General features: G+C 33.4%; 1 protein-coding gene across 1 annotated transcript in view; it reads right to left on the reverse strand.

Moving 5' to 3' along the window:
* The window catches only part of LOC136034399 (calcium-activated chloride channel regulator family member 3-like), a 46,119-nt gene extending 33,374 nt beyond the window's left edge, over positions 1 to 12,745 (reverse strand). Inside the window, exon 1 of the mRNA XM_065715555.1 lies at positions 12,498 to 12,745. Coding sequence (XP_065571627.1) covers positions 12,498 to 12,641 — 144 coding nt within the window. The 5' untranslated portion in view covers positions 12,642 to 12,745. The remainder of the gene's footprint in view (positions 1 to 12,497) is intronic.
* Between the last annotated feature and the right edge of the window lie 5,070 nt (positions 12,746 to 17,815).

The following is a 17,815-nucleotide window of genomic DNA, read 5'->3' on the forward strand; positions in this document are numbered from 1 at the left end:
AATAGTAATATATACTCGATGTTTGAAAGTTAGAAGTCTGGTTGAGACTATTTGAAAAAAACAAAGATAGATGGGTTATCCACTATTTTCTATTTTTTGAATCCCTTGAAATAAGAAAATGTAAATAAAACGCACACAGTTTTAAAAAGAAGGTGTTTGAGTCTAAAACGATATGTTTGACTTATTTAAAAGAAAACTGAGTATTGAAACACCCCCCCCCTCCACCGTGAATAACCCAACCCCCCAAATTTTGAGAGTTGACTTCTATTGGACAATATGTTGTAAAGATTTCACAGAGAATGTTTAAAGGAGGGATCTGACAAGGAGAAATAATTCCGTGTAAAAAGGCTTTCGACCAGGCTTTTTGCTAGAAAAATACCATTTTTGTTCTAAATATTGGCGAAAATTTTACTTCTTATGTGTTTTGTTTTTCCAGAGGGAAGACACCCCCTGCTCTACTTTACTGGCCCCACTTGGCGGTCGTTATTTTTAGAAAATCGTTTTTAGTGTCTAACTTCAACGATAGAAAAATAAGAAAAGATATGAAACATAAAAAAATAAACATGTAGAAATATAATAGGAGAAAGCCTAATACAACTTACTTTCTTATTCAAATAAAATTCACTAATTTTTCAAATTCTACTAATTAAGAGAAACATTGTGACTTAGTTTATTTTGAGCTAGTCTGATAGATATATATTAAATAGGCTATGAGGTATCAATTTGTTTTCGTTTCCAGTTTTAACTTCATTCTCTACTACCTTTAGAAAAGCCTCTGTTTCAGAATCAGAAATTATCGGAAACCCTGCATCAGAAACACTGAAACTACTAGTTTTTCATATTTTACGAAAATTAGAGAAATTTCACCAGTCAATTTTACTCGATCTATTTTTTGCATGTTGAATAGGCTATGACGCAATAAATTTGTGTTCTTTTTAAGTTTTAACTTGCTCTTTACTTCTATCAGAAAAACTTTATTTTTAAAATGTTTCCAGACTCACACTGGCAGAGGGGTAGCTCCAGCATTTTTATTAGGGGGATAAAAGGGATCTCCATCCGGAGAGTCAAGGCAATATAACAATTCTTTATCCAAATTATTGGGGGGTCAGAAACTGCCCCCTTGCCTCCCGAAACGACGCTACTACACACTGGACATGCGTTTTAAAGGTTTTAATAAGTTATGTAAAGAGGCGACACCTCACTTATGAAGCAATTATTAGAGCTACATCGAGTCACATATGGGTCCAAATTTGGAGACACATTGAATTTGCCCTTATCAGCCTTAAATAAAGAGCCATCATATATTTTTAATAATAATACTTGGCATTATTAGCGCTCACTTTGGTAACCCATTCTCAAGAATCGATAGATTACCCTCTATAATACGAATATTGTCTGGATTCTTTGGTGGTTTTGTTGAGGATGATATTCCAACTGCGTCCAAAACCTCTTGCAGTCATACCCCGCGCAGTGACTAATTGTGCAGCCAGATACATATGTCATACTAAATCCTATGTTATACCCTTCCTAATACCAGAGCCATAGATCTAATGCGCGTTTCAATCCTATTTTATTATCTTTTATTATGTTTGTGATGGGTTTTCAAGACTACAAAAAGAATTTATGCCAAGGAGTGTATATGGTTAACGAGAACCAATTTGGTTTTTATGATGATATAAACTCACGCATAGAATTATCTGAAAACCATAAATTATATTACAATTTTTTGTTTTTATTTTATTTTAGTTTTTGCTTTATAACTTTTCTATTTGAAATTGTGGAAGATTATATTTTAGTTGTTGTTGCTTTACAGATTTGAAGTACCAAGGACAGTGAAATTAAAATCTGATTATCTGAATTGGTTAAATGCAAACTTGCACAAAGAGAAAATTTTAAGTCTTAGCAGTTTAAAAACTACATTAGCAGTTTTTCAGATTTTGGTAGTAGAAAGTGTCAAGTTAAAAAAAGAAAAGTAAGTGAAAATTCAGCAAAAGCTATGCTAAAAATATCTAGTACCAAAGTTTTACTTCTGTGCTAACAACTCAAAATGGCAACGTAGACGAAAATGTGGTACTGTCCTAAAAACTTTAAGTTTTAACTTTTCTATTTTTAAACAAGCAGTAGAAAAATCTTCCGAAACGGAGTTTTTCGGGCATGAATACAACTAAGATTAGTCCAGGAGACGTTGTTTTATTTTCGTATTTTAAATTGAACCAAGAGTAGTCTTTAACTAATATTGCTTTCAGATTTATAATTACAAGGACGGTGAAAATTTAATCTGATTTTTTGAACCTATTAAATAGCAACTTACGTAGCCGTTTAAATCGAAAAAAATAGAATTACCACAGATCGTATTTTTACGGAAAAAACCTACATATGCAGTTCCTGGTATTAACGGGCGCCAAATTTTAAAAAGAAGGAACGTGATTAAAAATCAGCAACAAAATATATAGATACATAAATACAAACATATTTAGCGAAGAGGTCGGACTGTGTTTGCTTTTATTCTTCAATGTGAAAGCAGCACTTTTGTTTATGTATTATATACTTTATATATACATAAATACAAACATATTTAACGACGAGGTCGAACTTTGTTCAAGATCGGACTGTGTCTGCTTTTATTATTCAATATAAAAACAAAACTTGTTTTTATGTATTATATGCTTTTTTTATAGGTACATAAACACAAACATATTTAGCGAAGAGGTCGAACTCTGTTCAAGATCGGACTGTGTTTGCTTTTATCCTTCAATATGAAAAGAGCACTCTTGTTTATGTATTATATACTTTATATATACATTAATACAAACATTAACGAAGAGGCCAAAGAGTTTTCAAGATCAGACTGTGTTTGCTTTTATTCTTCAATATAAAGACACCAAAAGATTAACTTTTTTTAAATATTTTCACAGGTAAAATTTGTGCCTTCTACCAAAACAATTAATATTTTTACATTTAGTTTTATTGATTCTTATTTCTTCAGAAATCAAATGTTTGTTTTATTTTTCTCAAATTTGTACCTCTTCATTAATTTTTTTTTCTCCACATTCAGAGTGAATGGTTTATTCTTTAATATGAAAGTAATGGTTGAAAAAAAAATTGTGGACCTATAGTCATATTATTGACCTAAAGCTATGTAAGAAGTGGGTGGAGGCATTGAACCTGTGCTTCCTGGTATTTTGAGATCCCTACCATTTATACAGTTTATTCAATTACGTTTACTTATAATCAACCTGTTTCAGCCCCCCCCCCGTATTTTGCCAAAATCCCAAAACAGATTTATGTTTGAACGAAAATGAATCTCCATTTTCGCGCTAATTAAAGTCAATGTTGAAATATTGAAATACGAAAAATTGAAATATTAAATATGAAATTTAATCAATATTGAAAAATTGAAATATCCTATTAGTGACCAGCAAGCAGGTGAAGGCTTCAAACTCATGCCCCCAGATAGCTTGACATTTCCATAAAAAAAATTTTTGAGTTGTACAATTTCCATATGAATCACCTATTGTTCGTGATTAAATAAGTTGCCCCTCCGCATCTAGAATGCCCCTTGTCCCGAAAGAAATTTCCACAAATGCACTTGTCGAGCAGCAGGAAACGTTCTGGAATAAGGGTTTTCCTTCTAGAAGGTTAGTCTTTTCCAAGTGTGCATGCGACAACCTATGACGTTTCACAGGAAATCTGCGACTGTGGCAACACTGGCACGCGGCGACAGCAGATACCTTTGCTCTATGTCTATTTAAAAATATCATAGATAATATCTAACAGAAAGATTAAGAAAGACTTTATTTCAGTTACTATCCACCGTCCTGTCATCACGAGACTGACAGATAGACTTAGAATCGATCAGCAAAATTTAGACTTGTTAATTAACCTAGACAGATGCTTCATCTTCATATTTCAGGAATTTCTAATGGAAACTAAGAGCAAGAATGAAAGGAAACAAAATTAAATATTGCTCAAATATTGATATGTCTTAGAGATGTCTTGTAGCTTGTTCAGTTTTGTTTTGTCATTAAAAGATGAGGGAAGAAATTGCATTTCTAGGGAGAGAAGAAACGCTTTTTTAAGATAATGAAAATCAGATTTTTATGAGCATGTGCACTGTAAAGAATTTTGCCAACTGTGTTCGGTCAAAAAGACAAAATATCAATCCACATCAACAAGTCAAAGGAGCTGGGCGTCAATTCCCAAAAAATACAGGGGGGAGGATAAAATTTATTTTTTCAAAATCTAGGGGGAGTAACTTTGATGTTTTACCAATTTTTCAGCTTGCTCATTTGACGGACTTATACAGAAGATTCGTTCATATTTTTCTATGTTACGACCGGCCAGGGGTATTTTTAAGGCAAACCATTCAGATCGTTTGATTTTCTTCTTTCTTTCTAATAGTTACAGATAATTCCCTTGTAATATTCTAAATTTAAGTTTAAGCAGCAATCGATCTTTATAACCCTTAGAAAAAAGTTAAAATACAAAACCAGTTTTTTCCCTATTTTTTACAATACATACTTAAGATGAAATGAGTTGGGAAAATGAATATAAATTCGGTATCAAGAATTTTTTTCTTGATGCAATCGTATACTGACAGTTACAGTTTCATAAAGTATGCCCAGTTACATCGATGGTACGTATTTTGTGTCCTCTGATGCATTTTGAGTAACCTCCCTGAAGCAACCTGAAACGAACCTCTTGAGTATGAAAAAAAGCAAAAGTGTAAACTGCTTGAATAACCTCGAGGAACGGTACATTTCATCACAAGAAGAAAGTAAATTTACCGAAGAAAAAAAACTTTAGAGAGGTAAAATTCCATTATTTACGGTTACGTTTCTCCCAAAATGTATTGTACCCTCATTTCTCTATTGGGAAATAGATCGTTTGATGGCAAGAGCGTTTCCCCATTTCCTAAAGAGAGGAAAGAACCCACTTTGATTACCGTCAAATTAAGTGGAAGTTACCATCAGGAAACTACCAAAATTATCCAGACAAATTTCTTGTTTGCTTACATATTTCTTATTATATAATCTCTGACTGAACTAATTTTATGCTTATTTTATATTAAATAATTGCACCATTCAATAAAAAATGTTACAAATAGTAAAGTAGCTTTATTCATAGTGACTTAGCTCAGTAATTTACATGTTGAAAATTTTTTTCATCCCAGATCAATTAATGTTTCATTATATGATGATCAAATAAATTAAATTAAATGTTTATGGGAAAAATTAGATCTTTACCGGGATTTAATCATGACTCAACACTTTTGTAAAGCACGAGAAAAAAAAGTCATATCATACTATTCAAAATAATCTTGTAAGAGAACAATAACCCAAGGGAAATTCATAAATGCCTGATTCCAAAATATACAAGTCATCCTAAGTTCAACTTTGGGTGGTATTGTCACTGATCAAACAAAATTTCGAAGTTGAGTCAGCTTTGAGTTTTGAAAAATGATCTTTCAGGCTAAACAATAGTGATCCAAAAAGATTTCATCCCTATTTGCTATCATGTCAAGGATTAAAAAGCTGATGACACGCGCAAAAAAAAACCTACATCAAAGCCATTGTACATCTATCTACTTTTAACGGATAAATTACCAACCCTAAGGCATAGACTCTACAAATATAAGAGAGAAAAAGGCAGTGAAATCACGCCTGATTAACCTACGTATGCAAGGTCGTATCCAGGAGGGGGGTTTGCCCCCCCACCCCCCAACCCCGACTCATGAGAACGTAACAAAAATGAATATAAACATATTTTGATGCATTCCCCCCCCCGTCCCAAGAAAATCCTGGATACGGCCCTGTGCGTTTGAGTACTAAAAATCCAGGATTAAGGAATGCAGATGCATATCCGAGGAAATGTCTCTTATGGTATCTTGTCTACCTCCAAAATCTCAGTATAACCTACAGTTTCTTATAATTCCCAAACAATTTGCTTATTTTTTATAGTTCTTGGAAGGTATGCCACCCCTTGAAGTAAATTAGACAATCAATAACAGAATCAACAGATTGAGATGTTGAGATTCTGCTCAAGCATAGTTCAGTGAAGTTTTGCAAATATAGGCTATTTCGTAGGAGAAATCTCAGTTGACTAGATGTGCATTTGTGTAGATTCATTTTGGACGAAAGCGCGTATTCCGAAAAAGACACCACAAGTACTCAAACTATATAGAATGCATGATAAAGTGCACGGACCTCGTGAATTAAGCAAAAAGTACATAGTCCCAAAGCCCGTCCCTCACCGTGCACACCTGCCACGATAGATCTGTCTTACGACACATTTAATAAGACACAATGTCTTATTGAGGAGCAAACTCTTGGGTTTTCTTGAAATTGGATGAAGGGGCTATAGGACAAACAAAATGCTGGAATTGGCTTTACTCTAGTTAAATGTTTATGACAGCTTTCAGCTTTGACGATGAACTAGAAGCTTCATCGTCCATAATCAGCCATTCTGCTTGCACTTCTAAGCAAAGGAAAAAGAATTGTTATTAACGGGGTGCAATAACTATTGCTTCCTTAGTTGTTTCGTAGGTCTTTCTCGAAAACAGACATATATTTTTCTGAGAGCACAATGTATTTTCCACATCTTGAATTTTTCTTCTTTATTTCAGGTTTACTTTGAGCATAATGACTATTTTTTTTATTCTGGGAAAGGAGGAAGTAATTAACGTCATAGACCAAGACCGAGCGTGGGGAACCATCAATAATCTCCGCTTCAATCTTCAGCGAACTGCTATCAAGCAAGTGCGAATGAAATCAAGCCACAATCTATGACAAAAAGCAGAATAGAATTCAAAACGGAAATAGAATTTCACTCCGACACCCTTTGTCCACAATTGCAGTAACGGTTAAATGAACAGGGAAAATGGTCAGTATTTTATCACACATGCGGTTAATCTGTTCGGATTGATTGGTTTTATTGACACTTTGATGAACATTTTTCGGTATGACAGTCAACCACAATGACGACAGCTTGACTAATTCGTTCATGCAACCCGTCTCCACCAAGTTTGGATGGGAAACTAAGTGCAGGTGGGTTTCTCTCTCAATTGATGGAAAAAATAAATCGGGTGGTGTTGTGAAATATTTTAGCTTTGACATGGCTCAAGCACATAAGATTAGGTTATTTTTTTTCCCGCTAATCCACACAAAAAAAGAAGCAGAGCAAGGATTTGTAAACAATAAAAAAAAAGTCGGTATTTGTGTCTTATAGCCACCACACTCAAATTCTGTCAAGAAGTAAAGTTGGGTTAATGCTAACGAAATATAGAAAAATATGATGAATATATAATACTTTATCAATAAAATTATGAAAACTACAACAAAGAATTATGGAAGGGGGGCCACCCACGCCGCATTATATTAAATACGTAATCTGAACTAACCTAACCTAACCAAAATACCAACAAAATATTTAATTAAAATAAAGCTACAATATAGTTTCCCTCCCAACCGAAGCAAATATTGTCTGGTATATGAAAATCGGTTACTGTCTCATGTTCGCGATACAAGGTCTTGAGTTTGGTGGCTATAAGACGAAAGCACCAAAATGAATAATGTAACTTCTATGGTATATATAAAATATATATAGTACCAAAAGGAAATATACGACGACATATATTTCGGGTGACAGCAATTTCATTTTTGGACTCTTACTTTAGAAGAGGTTACGTTTCCTTTGTACAAAATGATTCATCATGCCAGCCTTACCAAGAATGAAGGAAATGGGAAACACTATATATAAATGTATATATATATATATATATATATATATATATATATATATATATATATATATATATATATATATTCCAAACCAAGGATTTTTGCATTATGTATCTGATGAAGAGTCGTTGAAGAGGCCAATATGTAGTTTTGATGTGATAACTTAGGGAGGTTGTTCAAATTGGCTGTGCAGCACTGACCAATGGTCTCAAGTAATGTTCCCCAGTACTCAGTTATTGTTGCTCTTACTTAAAAAAAACGCAAGGCGAGACAGGCTTAAATATTCTTAGATTCCAAAAGATCAATGTAACACTTGCAGGCTACAGAATCTGAACAGAATGATGTGCAGTCAATATAATCTAATAAGTAAATACAATGAAAGAATATGATTATGAAACCAAATTATTTATCTACTTGGCCAATTTTGAAAAACAGTCAGCTACTAGCTTCTACATAAACTAAAAGAAATAGAAAGAGGAAAAGTTTTTTTTTTTTTTTTTTTTTTTTTTTTTTTTTTTTTTTTTTTTTTTTTTTTTTTAACCAAAGCCTAATAAGAAAGAGCGTCAGCACAGAACTTACTAAAATTAGGTAACTCCAAAGAGGATTTAAGTTTTAAAAGGAGAAATATTGTTTAAGAGTGTTAAGTGCTTTAACAGTTAATAGAATGATTCTTTTGACGATGCCCCTAGCCTTACCATACATTGTTTTATGTACATGTTTTCAATTCCCTTCTAAGTGTTATTTTGTCGAACATAAGTGTTGGATTATTTTAACGAATACGTGGACCTATTTTTGCCCTATGTGTGAAGATGTGGATAAGTTAACCTATTTTAGGGGGTTTTAGCAAGTGAATATTGAGGGTGGAAATTTTGTGAAGGTAGTTTGGATGGAAGGAATAAAATTAAATGGTGTCATTTTGAGAGGGATAAAGAAGTTAAAAAGGGTGGTTGTATTGTGAAAAGTGCATAAAGGCTGATTTTTAATTTATTTTTTTAGTTAGGAATTGAAGATGTTTTGTTCTTTTTAATTTTCTATTGATGTGAATGTTTATATTAACTATGGCCTGTAAAAGCTTTTATTGTTAATAAACATTTATTCACCTGTGGCTTGCGGCTTTTCAACGCGATATTTATTATACGAAAAAAAAGTGGTTATCACAACTTGCTAAACATAATTAAAAATTGATTTGAATCTATACAAAACCATTTCTATTCTTTGAGTCTTGTATTGCAAATGAGAATTAGTAATTATAAATGCATTTGAAACATCCTTTTATGAAGATTGCTAAAGGCTTCGAGAGTTGTGGGTTTGATTACCAAATTCAATCTTATAATAGCACCAATATTGGACAAGGGCAGCTTATACTAAATGTAAATTCTTGTTTCGCGTGAGGTAGGAAACAAATTATGGGTTTCATAAGGCAATAGAGTTACCGTGTCATTCCAAGAGTGTTATTACCCTTCGCATTGATGCTATTTTTTTTTATCTCGAAACTATTTCAAAAGTGATTCTTGTCTATAATAGCAATAGATAATACAGTAATTTGATAACCATAAAATAAGGTGTTTCCAACTTTCTATAGCCTTTAGAACAGTGTAACTAAAAACATGTTGAAGTGTAACTAAAAACATGCTAAAAACCTAAAAACGCCTTTAGAACGTGGCTCCTAATATGACATATATGGCCTCAAGAGGTGCAGCGAGGTGGAACTTTGCCCCTCAAGTTAGAAGAATTGGCGCTCTAGATACAAACGAGGGGACAAAGAGCAAGGCACGTATCATCTTCTACATCAAATTGATATAGAAGATATTATCATGATATAGATTGATATTATCCATAAGATAGCCTGTTTGCTCTCTAGAATATCTCGAGAATGCATATATTCAAAATGAATAAACTTTAAACGATAACAATGTTGCAATTTGCTTAAATTTTGGGCTTCAATAAGGAGATCTGAAGTGAACGCCCTCTTGTTTAAAGGAGAAAGTTTTTTTGAAACAACAGTAATGGTGCTTCTTTGCAGCTACGTAAACTGGAATTTGGTTTTAAGCGAGCAAATTTTTGAAGTGTTAAAAAGCTTAATATTTCAGGGAAAGGTCCCGGATTCCAAGGTCCTCAGTTCTTTCTAAAAATATTTCAGGTATTGAAGAGGTTATTGAAGCCCATCAGAACAATCAATCTTTCAATTCAAATATTTTCAAAGGCATTGGTAAATAAACGCTTGTAATTACCCATTAAATACATTCGTTGACCTAGAAAAATTTCAGCAAAGCCCAATAAAATTTTTGTATAAAAACCGGGGTGCCCAAATTTGCGTGCTACATAATAATTTTCGGTACTACATAAAATTGACTGTAATAGTACTAAAATAGCAAATTCGCACTACAGGTGGCAACCCTGAGCACGTGCTACACATAATGAAATACTGCTAAAATAGCACTTTCGTACTACATGCGGCAACCCTGTGCATAGTAGTGGAATATTTGTAGAGCGCAGATGTTAAGGAGCCCTGTCCGAAAAACGAGCCTTTTTGAGGATAGATTTTTTCGAGAAATCGGCAGACCCTCCCCGGCTAGTTCCTACATGCGAAGCTTCCTGATCCACTATTTTCACAGAAGGTTCTCTTAGCCCATAAAAACTAAAATTTCAATGATATATTAGACTTAAATTGGCTTAAAAACTATAAATAATGATAGACGTGTTAAGGTTTATTTTTCATAAATTTTGTTACATATTTACAGCTCTAACTTGCACCAAAAGGAAAAGATACTTTACATAACATAATTTATTATTACCAAATGCAGGGCCGTAGCCATGATTTTGTTTAGGGGAGGGGAGAAGCTTTTTTTAAAAAAAAAGCTTTAAAAATCCATCCAAAATTTGCTCTTATGCATTTTTGTTGTTTTTACAAATCAGTCAAAATTTGGGGGGGGGGGGTTAAAATCCCCTTAACCCCCACCCTGGATACAGCCTTGATCATATGCATTCGTTCTTGAAACCTGAATTACAATATTGTTTTTAATTTTTCTTACACATTCATCTAAGCTTGTTTAAAATAAAGGAAAAATTAAAAATAGAAATATGTATTAGTTTTACATCATAAGTGAAATGAGTAAACACTCTAATTTGGCCAGTCATAGTCCTAGACTAAAGGATTTGGGGGAAACGTGGATTAAAATGGAGGGGCGTTAATTTGGTCCCTTCTGAAAATAGAGATTTATCTGCATATTATAAATTAAGAATAGTTTTTTGTAAAGTTTTGTGCATAGCCCGTGGCTTTATCTGTTCCCATGAGGGGGGGAGGATGGAAATGGTCTCTTTAGATAGTGGTCTCAATTTATGAAAATTTGGGAGGGGAACATAAAAGGTATTTATCAAAATCAAGGAGGGTAGGTTAATATGTAGTTTTTTCATTTTTTCAACGAAAAAACCATCAAAGACATTTTTCTGAGGCATTTGAAAAGTGTTTTTCAAAATTTCGGAGCCCCCCCCCCAAACTTGCGCCACAGATTTTAGGAATGATTAGGCCTATATTTGGAAAAAAATCCTAGATGGTTTATTTTGTTGTTGTTTCCTTTATTGAAGAAATCTTGCTGTAGAATTATCCTATAGAACAAGTGATGGTATACAAATGATACGTACTTCCTCAATCTATGACGCGGGAATCATGTCCTTATGCCTAAGGATATCATATCCTTATGCCCTCAAGGATAATCTTATGCCTAAGGATAATCATATCCTTATGCCTCCCCGAAATCATATCCTTATGTCTAAGAAATTGAGCAATTTCCCAATAAACACACAAATAGAATACAATTCTGCAGAAACTTAGTAGGCGCATCTAGTCCTAGTCAATTGTTAATACAATGGCGAAAAACAAGATATTATTTTAGGGTGAAGTGGACAATTATAAAACATACACGACGAGGAGTTTACATGAAGAATATGTGAAATGATGAGCAATTAAAAATAAACACTTGTTATTTTTTGCTTACAATATGAGTATTTGTTAAACTTGGTTGGATGAGTTTGGCCATATAAAGTAAGTTTTACAAACAGTGTAAGATACAGTCTACTAAATGCTAGGGGCACTAATTCAACAAAATGTAGGAGGTGCCGCAAGGATTTTTTTTTAACGAACATACAAAAACGCATTTTTCGGTAAATATATGACTGTCCATATTATTGACTTACCAATATAGTGAAAATACCACTCGATGCCTTTTTTTATGCTCTTTACGAATATAATTATCGCTTCTATTGAAAATTTAAACCTTAATTAACCTAACCTAATTTTTGACCTAACCTAAACTAACCTTAATTAACCTTATTATAAATAATTTTGGCACTGAGAAAATGTAGTATTATTTTGTCGAAAACGACCGAGAAAACAGGGCTGAGAAAGCGTAGCATTATTTTGTCGGAAAACGACCGATAACTCATACTTTAATTGAAAATTCGTCATTTTTAACAGCTCAAAAAGTGCTTAAATATAAATTTTGTGATAGAAGCGATTATTTTATTCGTAAAGAGCACAAAAAAGGTGTTGAGTGGTATCTTCACTTTATTGGTAAGTCAATAATATGGACAGTCATATATTTACCCATTTTTCAAAGCTGAAGGGGGACGGGGGCAATTTGTTTTTTCTCTCGATTTTTTTTAATATAAACAGCTATTTTTCAAAATTCAGGGGAATAAATCAACCTCCTTTGCTAACTGATGCAATTTATACTTTAAAAATTTCCAAATGATAAATACCTCAATCTCTCTGAAAAATCTTTCACAATCCAGTGGCTCTTCAACGTTTGATTCAATTGCTACAATTATGTCTTCATATCCATCTTTTAATGTCACTTGGAGGCTTGCCGAAACAAAACAACAAAAAATCAAAATCCACAACATCGTTCCTCGAAGCACTTACAGGATTCTTCAATGTTAGCCACTTCACCTTGGTTTCTTGTACCAACTTCTTGAACGTGGAAGAAGGTACTGCTTCGGAGATAGTTGGGAGCAACTTGCGTTGCGGATGGACAATACAGCACACGTCACTGGAGGGTACAGGTATAACGAGGAGCCATCAACAGCTGGATAGGTGATTAGGTTGAAACGTTAATTAAAAGTGATAGGATCAATATGCTCATATGAAGAGCTGAGCTGGGTCGGGTTGTCTGACTCCACGTTTCGCATTGTGTGGAAAGAAACCATTTGGTTTATTTATTAATTTGCAGACGGAACGCGTCCCTTCTTTTGAACCATTACAGGGACTAATTAAAGATGATACTGAGATATTGACAATTAACAGGCATAACCTCAGTATTGGGCTTTTGAAAAAAATTTTAATATTGGAAAAGCGTGTACAAGTAGAAAAATTCGAGGGCAAAAAGTCAGATTTAGAGCCAATGTAAAAACAAAGAATACCTTGGAAAAAAAAAACTGGGTAAAATTTTGACAGTTCACAGGCTATAACTGACAAAAATAAAGTGAAGATTCCACTCGATGCCTTTTTTAATGTTCTTTGCGAATATAATCACTTCTATTGCAAATTCAAATTTAAGCACTTTTTGAGCTAAAAAAAAAGACGAATTTTCAATTAGAATACGAGTTATCGCTCGTTTTCGACAACATAATACTACGTTTCTCAGCGCCGTTTTCTCGGTCGTTTTCGACAAAATAATGCTACATTTTCTCAGTGCTGAAATTATTTATAATAAGGTTAATTAAGGTTAGGTTAGGTTAGGTCAAAAAGTGCTTAAGTTTGAATTTGCGGTAGGAGCGATTATTATATTCGTAAAGAACATAATAAAAAAGGCATCGAATGGTATGTTCACTTTATTGGTAAGTCAGTTATATGAACTGTCATAAAGTTACCAAAACCTGTACCGTGAGTAAGGTGAAAAATGATTGTACGGTACATTTTTTAAAGCGGAATAAGACAAAAATGAGGCTCCTGGACGTTACTCAGTATGGAAGATTGTTCAGAGGGACAGTGATAATAAAAACTGGGCAACAGGACATATTTCTTAGTTTTCCTGCTTTTACCTCTTTTATCACATTTCTTCTTTAGTAAAATCTGTGCACATAAAGCAGGTAGGAGATAGGTTTAGGTCTGCACCCGTACAATATGTGCATATAGAAATAAAGAAGATTTTTGGATATTAATATAAGAATAACTGGTACATAATGAAATATTGCACTGGGTCCTTTTGTGGTTTGTGCCCCGTAGACTTTACACCCGGTCCAAGTAAATTTGATTCAAGATGCTGCTAAAGCCTTTATTCGTGTTTACTCTCTCTCCCTCTCTCTCTCTCTCTCTCTCTCTACACTAATTAAATAAAACAGGTTCTTCTAAATGAAAGTAAGGAGCGACATTAAAACTTAAAACGAACAGAAATTACTGTGTATATTAAAGGGGTTGTTCGCTCTTTAACGCCCCACTCCTTACGCTAAAGTTTGACTCTTTCTCTCAACTCTACTTTTTAAAACATTGAAACAATTTTTTAAACAGTATTTTTTTTAAACAATAACATCTGGATTTACCCATTTTAATAGAATTGTCGACAAGCCATCAATACTTACCGACGACCCATTTTTCAGTTGGTAAATAACTTGCAGTAATTCCTTTGATGAGAAAAAGTTTGACTCTTACTCTCAACTCTACTTTTTAAAACACTAAAAAACATTAGCGTAAAGAGCGGGGCGTTGAGGAAGGAATAGCCCCTTTCATATATGGAGTAATTTCTGTTCGTTTCAAGTTTTAATGTCGCTCCTTACTTTCAGTTCTTTTGAATTTTGCTCTCCGCACATGAATAATTGAAATGAAATTTGCATATTAATTTATTTTTTGGCTAAATGGCTTTCTCGTAGTTTTGGTCGGACGGTTTTGAGAAAAAAGGAGCGGTGGAGGAAGCCTAGTTACCCTCCAATTTTTTGGTTACTTAAAAAGGCAACTAGAACTTTTAATTTTTTTATGAACGTTTTTATTAGTAAAAATATACGTAACTTACGAATTAACTTACGTAATGAACTTCTATATTCGCATATTTTTACCACGTGTATGATAGGTTTCGCCCCTCGTCAATATCTTGCTCTTTAAACTATTAAATAAAAAAAAAACTAGTTTTTTAACTGAAAGTAAGGAGCGACATTAAAACTTAAAACGAACAGAAATTACTCCACGCATCAAAGGGGCTGTTCCCTTTTCAAATTCCCGCTCTTTGCGCTAAAGTTTGACTCTTTCTCTCAATTCTACTTTATTTGAAACAGTAAAAAACTTTAGCGTAAAGAGCGGGGCTTTGAGAAGGGAACAGCCCCTTTCATTCACGGAGTAATTTCTGTTCGCTTTAAGTTTTAATGTCGCTCCTTACTTTCAGTTAAAAAAAACTAGTTTTTTTATTTAATTTCTGAACGTTTTTGAATTAATGCATGTTTGATTTTGGCTCTCCGCAAATAAATTATTAAAACTAAATTTGCATATTAATTCTTTTTTTTGGCTACATAGCTTTCTCTTAGTTTGGATCAGACGATTTTGAGAAATCGTCCCCTATTTTCCTCTATTTTCTAAAATAAGGCAAATTTTCTCAGACTCGTAACTTTTGATGGGTAAGTTTAAACTATATGAAACTGATATATTTAAAATCAGCATTAAAATACAATTCTTTTGATGTAGCTATTGATATAAAAATTCCGTTTTTTAGGGTTTTGGTTACTATTGAGCCGTGTCACTCCTTACTACAGTTCGTTATCACAAACTGTTTGATGATTTTGGTTTCTTATTTTTATTAAATAAAAAAACTAGTTTTTTTTTAAAATGAAAGTAAGGAGCGACATTAAAACTTAAGACGAACAGAAATTACTCCGTATATGAAATCGGTTTTCCCCTCCGCAATCCCTCGCTCTTTACGCTAAAGTTTATAATTGTTTTAAAAAGTAGAATTGTGGCAAAGAGTCAAACTTTAGCGTAAAGAGCGAGGGATTGCGGAGGGGAAAACCCATTTCATATACGGAGTAATTTCTGTTTGTTAAAAGTTTTAATGTCGCTCCTTACTTTCAGTTAAAAAAACTAGTGTTTTTAAATTTAATTTCTGAACGTTTTTGAATTAATGCATGTTTGATTTTGGCTCTCCGCACACAAATTATTAAAATCAAATTTGCATACTATTTTTTTTTTTGCTAAATGGCTTTCTCTTAATTTTGATCAGACGATTTTGAGAAATAAGGGGTGGGGAAGGAGGCGTAGTTGCCCTCCAATTTTTCGGTTACTTAAAAAGGTAACTAGAACTTTTAATTTTTAACGAACGTTTTTATTGGTAAAAAATATACGTTGCGGTTTTTGTTATAAAAAACCACCATTGACAAGAATGACAACAGATCAGCGTTAATGTTTGTGCCACAAAATTTTTTCCGTAACGTAGGCAGTACCACGTAGTCCGAGCTCTGTATAGAATTTTACGTTACGTATGCTTATTTTACGCTACGGATAAATAAAGATAGTATAGAATCAATTGAATTTCTATATGGGAAATTAATAAATTTTGAAAATAAATTAACAAACTTTTCCAAGAAAGTCTTTTGCGCTTGATCGGAACTTGAATATATCTCTATTCAACATCTTATTTTTGAATAGTTTGCTTTTGATGATTGTGACGATGATTATGATAGTTTTATGGATTTTTACATTAGCATAGTCTGAAAGGACATGTTTTAAGTGCGAAAAGGTAATGCAACGTAACTAACTAGTTATCATGGAATATTACGTGTGTAGTGTGAAAGCCGCTTTAGACTCAATTTCAAAGTTTCATGAAAATATAGGATTGACCCCCGGAAATACATGTAGGCGTCCTGTTTTAGATACTTCGCTCAAACCTATATTCGCATTCTGGACTATTACTAAGTATACCGACTGACTTATAATTGACCACAGGATTGGACATTTTATGTAACTATATTACCATTTCCTCCGATCTACTTTTCATATCTTATTGTAATCTTCCGATAAGATGTGTGTGCTAACCCCAATATCGGACGCACAAATTATGTGATTTGAGTGGACAAAGGGCTGTTCGCTATGTGCCACAAAATTGTGTGCAAAATTAAAAGCATTCGATGCAACTTATTTTCTGTTCCTTCTGTGTGCACAAGGCTACGTAATAGACAATAGGCCTACCTTCCTAAATAACGATCAGTTGCAGAATTGGTCAACTGTTCTGTGAAGTCAATAATCTTTGTCTTTATCTATACCCAGGGTTGCCAAAAGGAAGCTATTTCCCCTTTCACAGTGATTTTCTATCAAGACCATGTCAAAGTCAGTAGTTGTTTAAATTTTGCCAAGCATGTTAGAAAATCTGTTCTCTTAATAATTAACAGATGTAGTCATTCAACCAGATTGTGGTACTAGCTCGTGTTTTGCGACAAAAAAAGAACGGGGACGTTCTTCAAAATCAATAACATAATTTCAATTCCTCACATCATACCACCCCTTAAATCTGAAGCAGTTTTTACCACAATCTAAGTTTATTTGTTATATAATAGATTGCCAAAATACATCTCCATAGCCAAACCTTGCACAAACTGCGGAGAAGGGGCTCTGGGTCATTACCTCCCAGTATATTCAGTTTTTTCCTATGTTATCTCTTACAGTTTCCACATGATTCTCTAAATTTTGTAGTTTACGCTAACCTAAGATACCTAACCTCCCCATGACTCCTCCCCCTCTTAGTTGTAAGTACACCCGTGCATGTTCAATTATATCCATCCATGTCTGATAGGACATTCCCAAAAATATTATCGTAGCCAACTCTACCCTTCCAATTAAACATTTATTGTACTTATTTAACCGGATTTCTTCTTTATTGGAATAAGAGCTGGGTATAAGCGAAAAATGTTTCATCTCCACGAAAAAAAAAATAACCGCTGATAAATTTTTTCCCACTTTAGTAGTTAGCCTTTATTTTATCTCCACGTATTATGCTTCACAAATGCCTGGTAAAATAATACTTATTAGAAAAATATTATCTTTAGATAATAGTAATCTTTTAAACTACTAAATATAATTAATATATTATAACGTTTTATATTTA

Source organism: Artemia franciscana, chromosome 2 (assembly GCF_032884065.1).
Source record: "Artemia franciscana chromosome 2, ASM3288406v1, whole genome shotgun sequence".
Taxonomy (NCBI): domain Eukaryota; kingdom Metazoa; phylum Arthropoda; class Branchiopoda; order Anostraca; family Artemiidae; genus Artemia; species Artemia franciscana.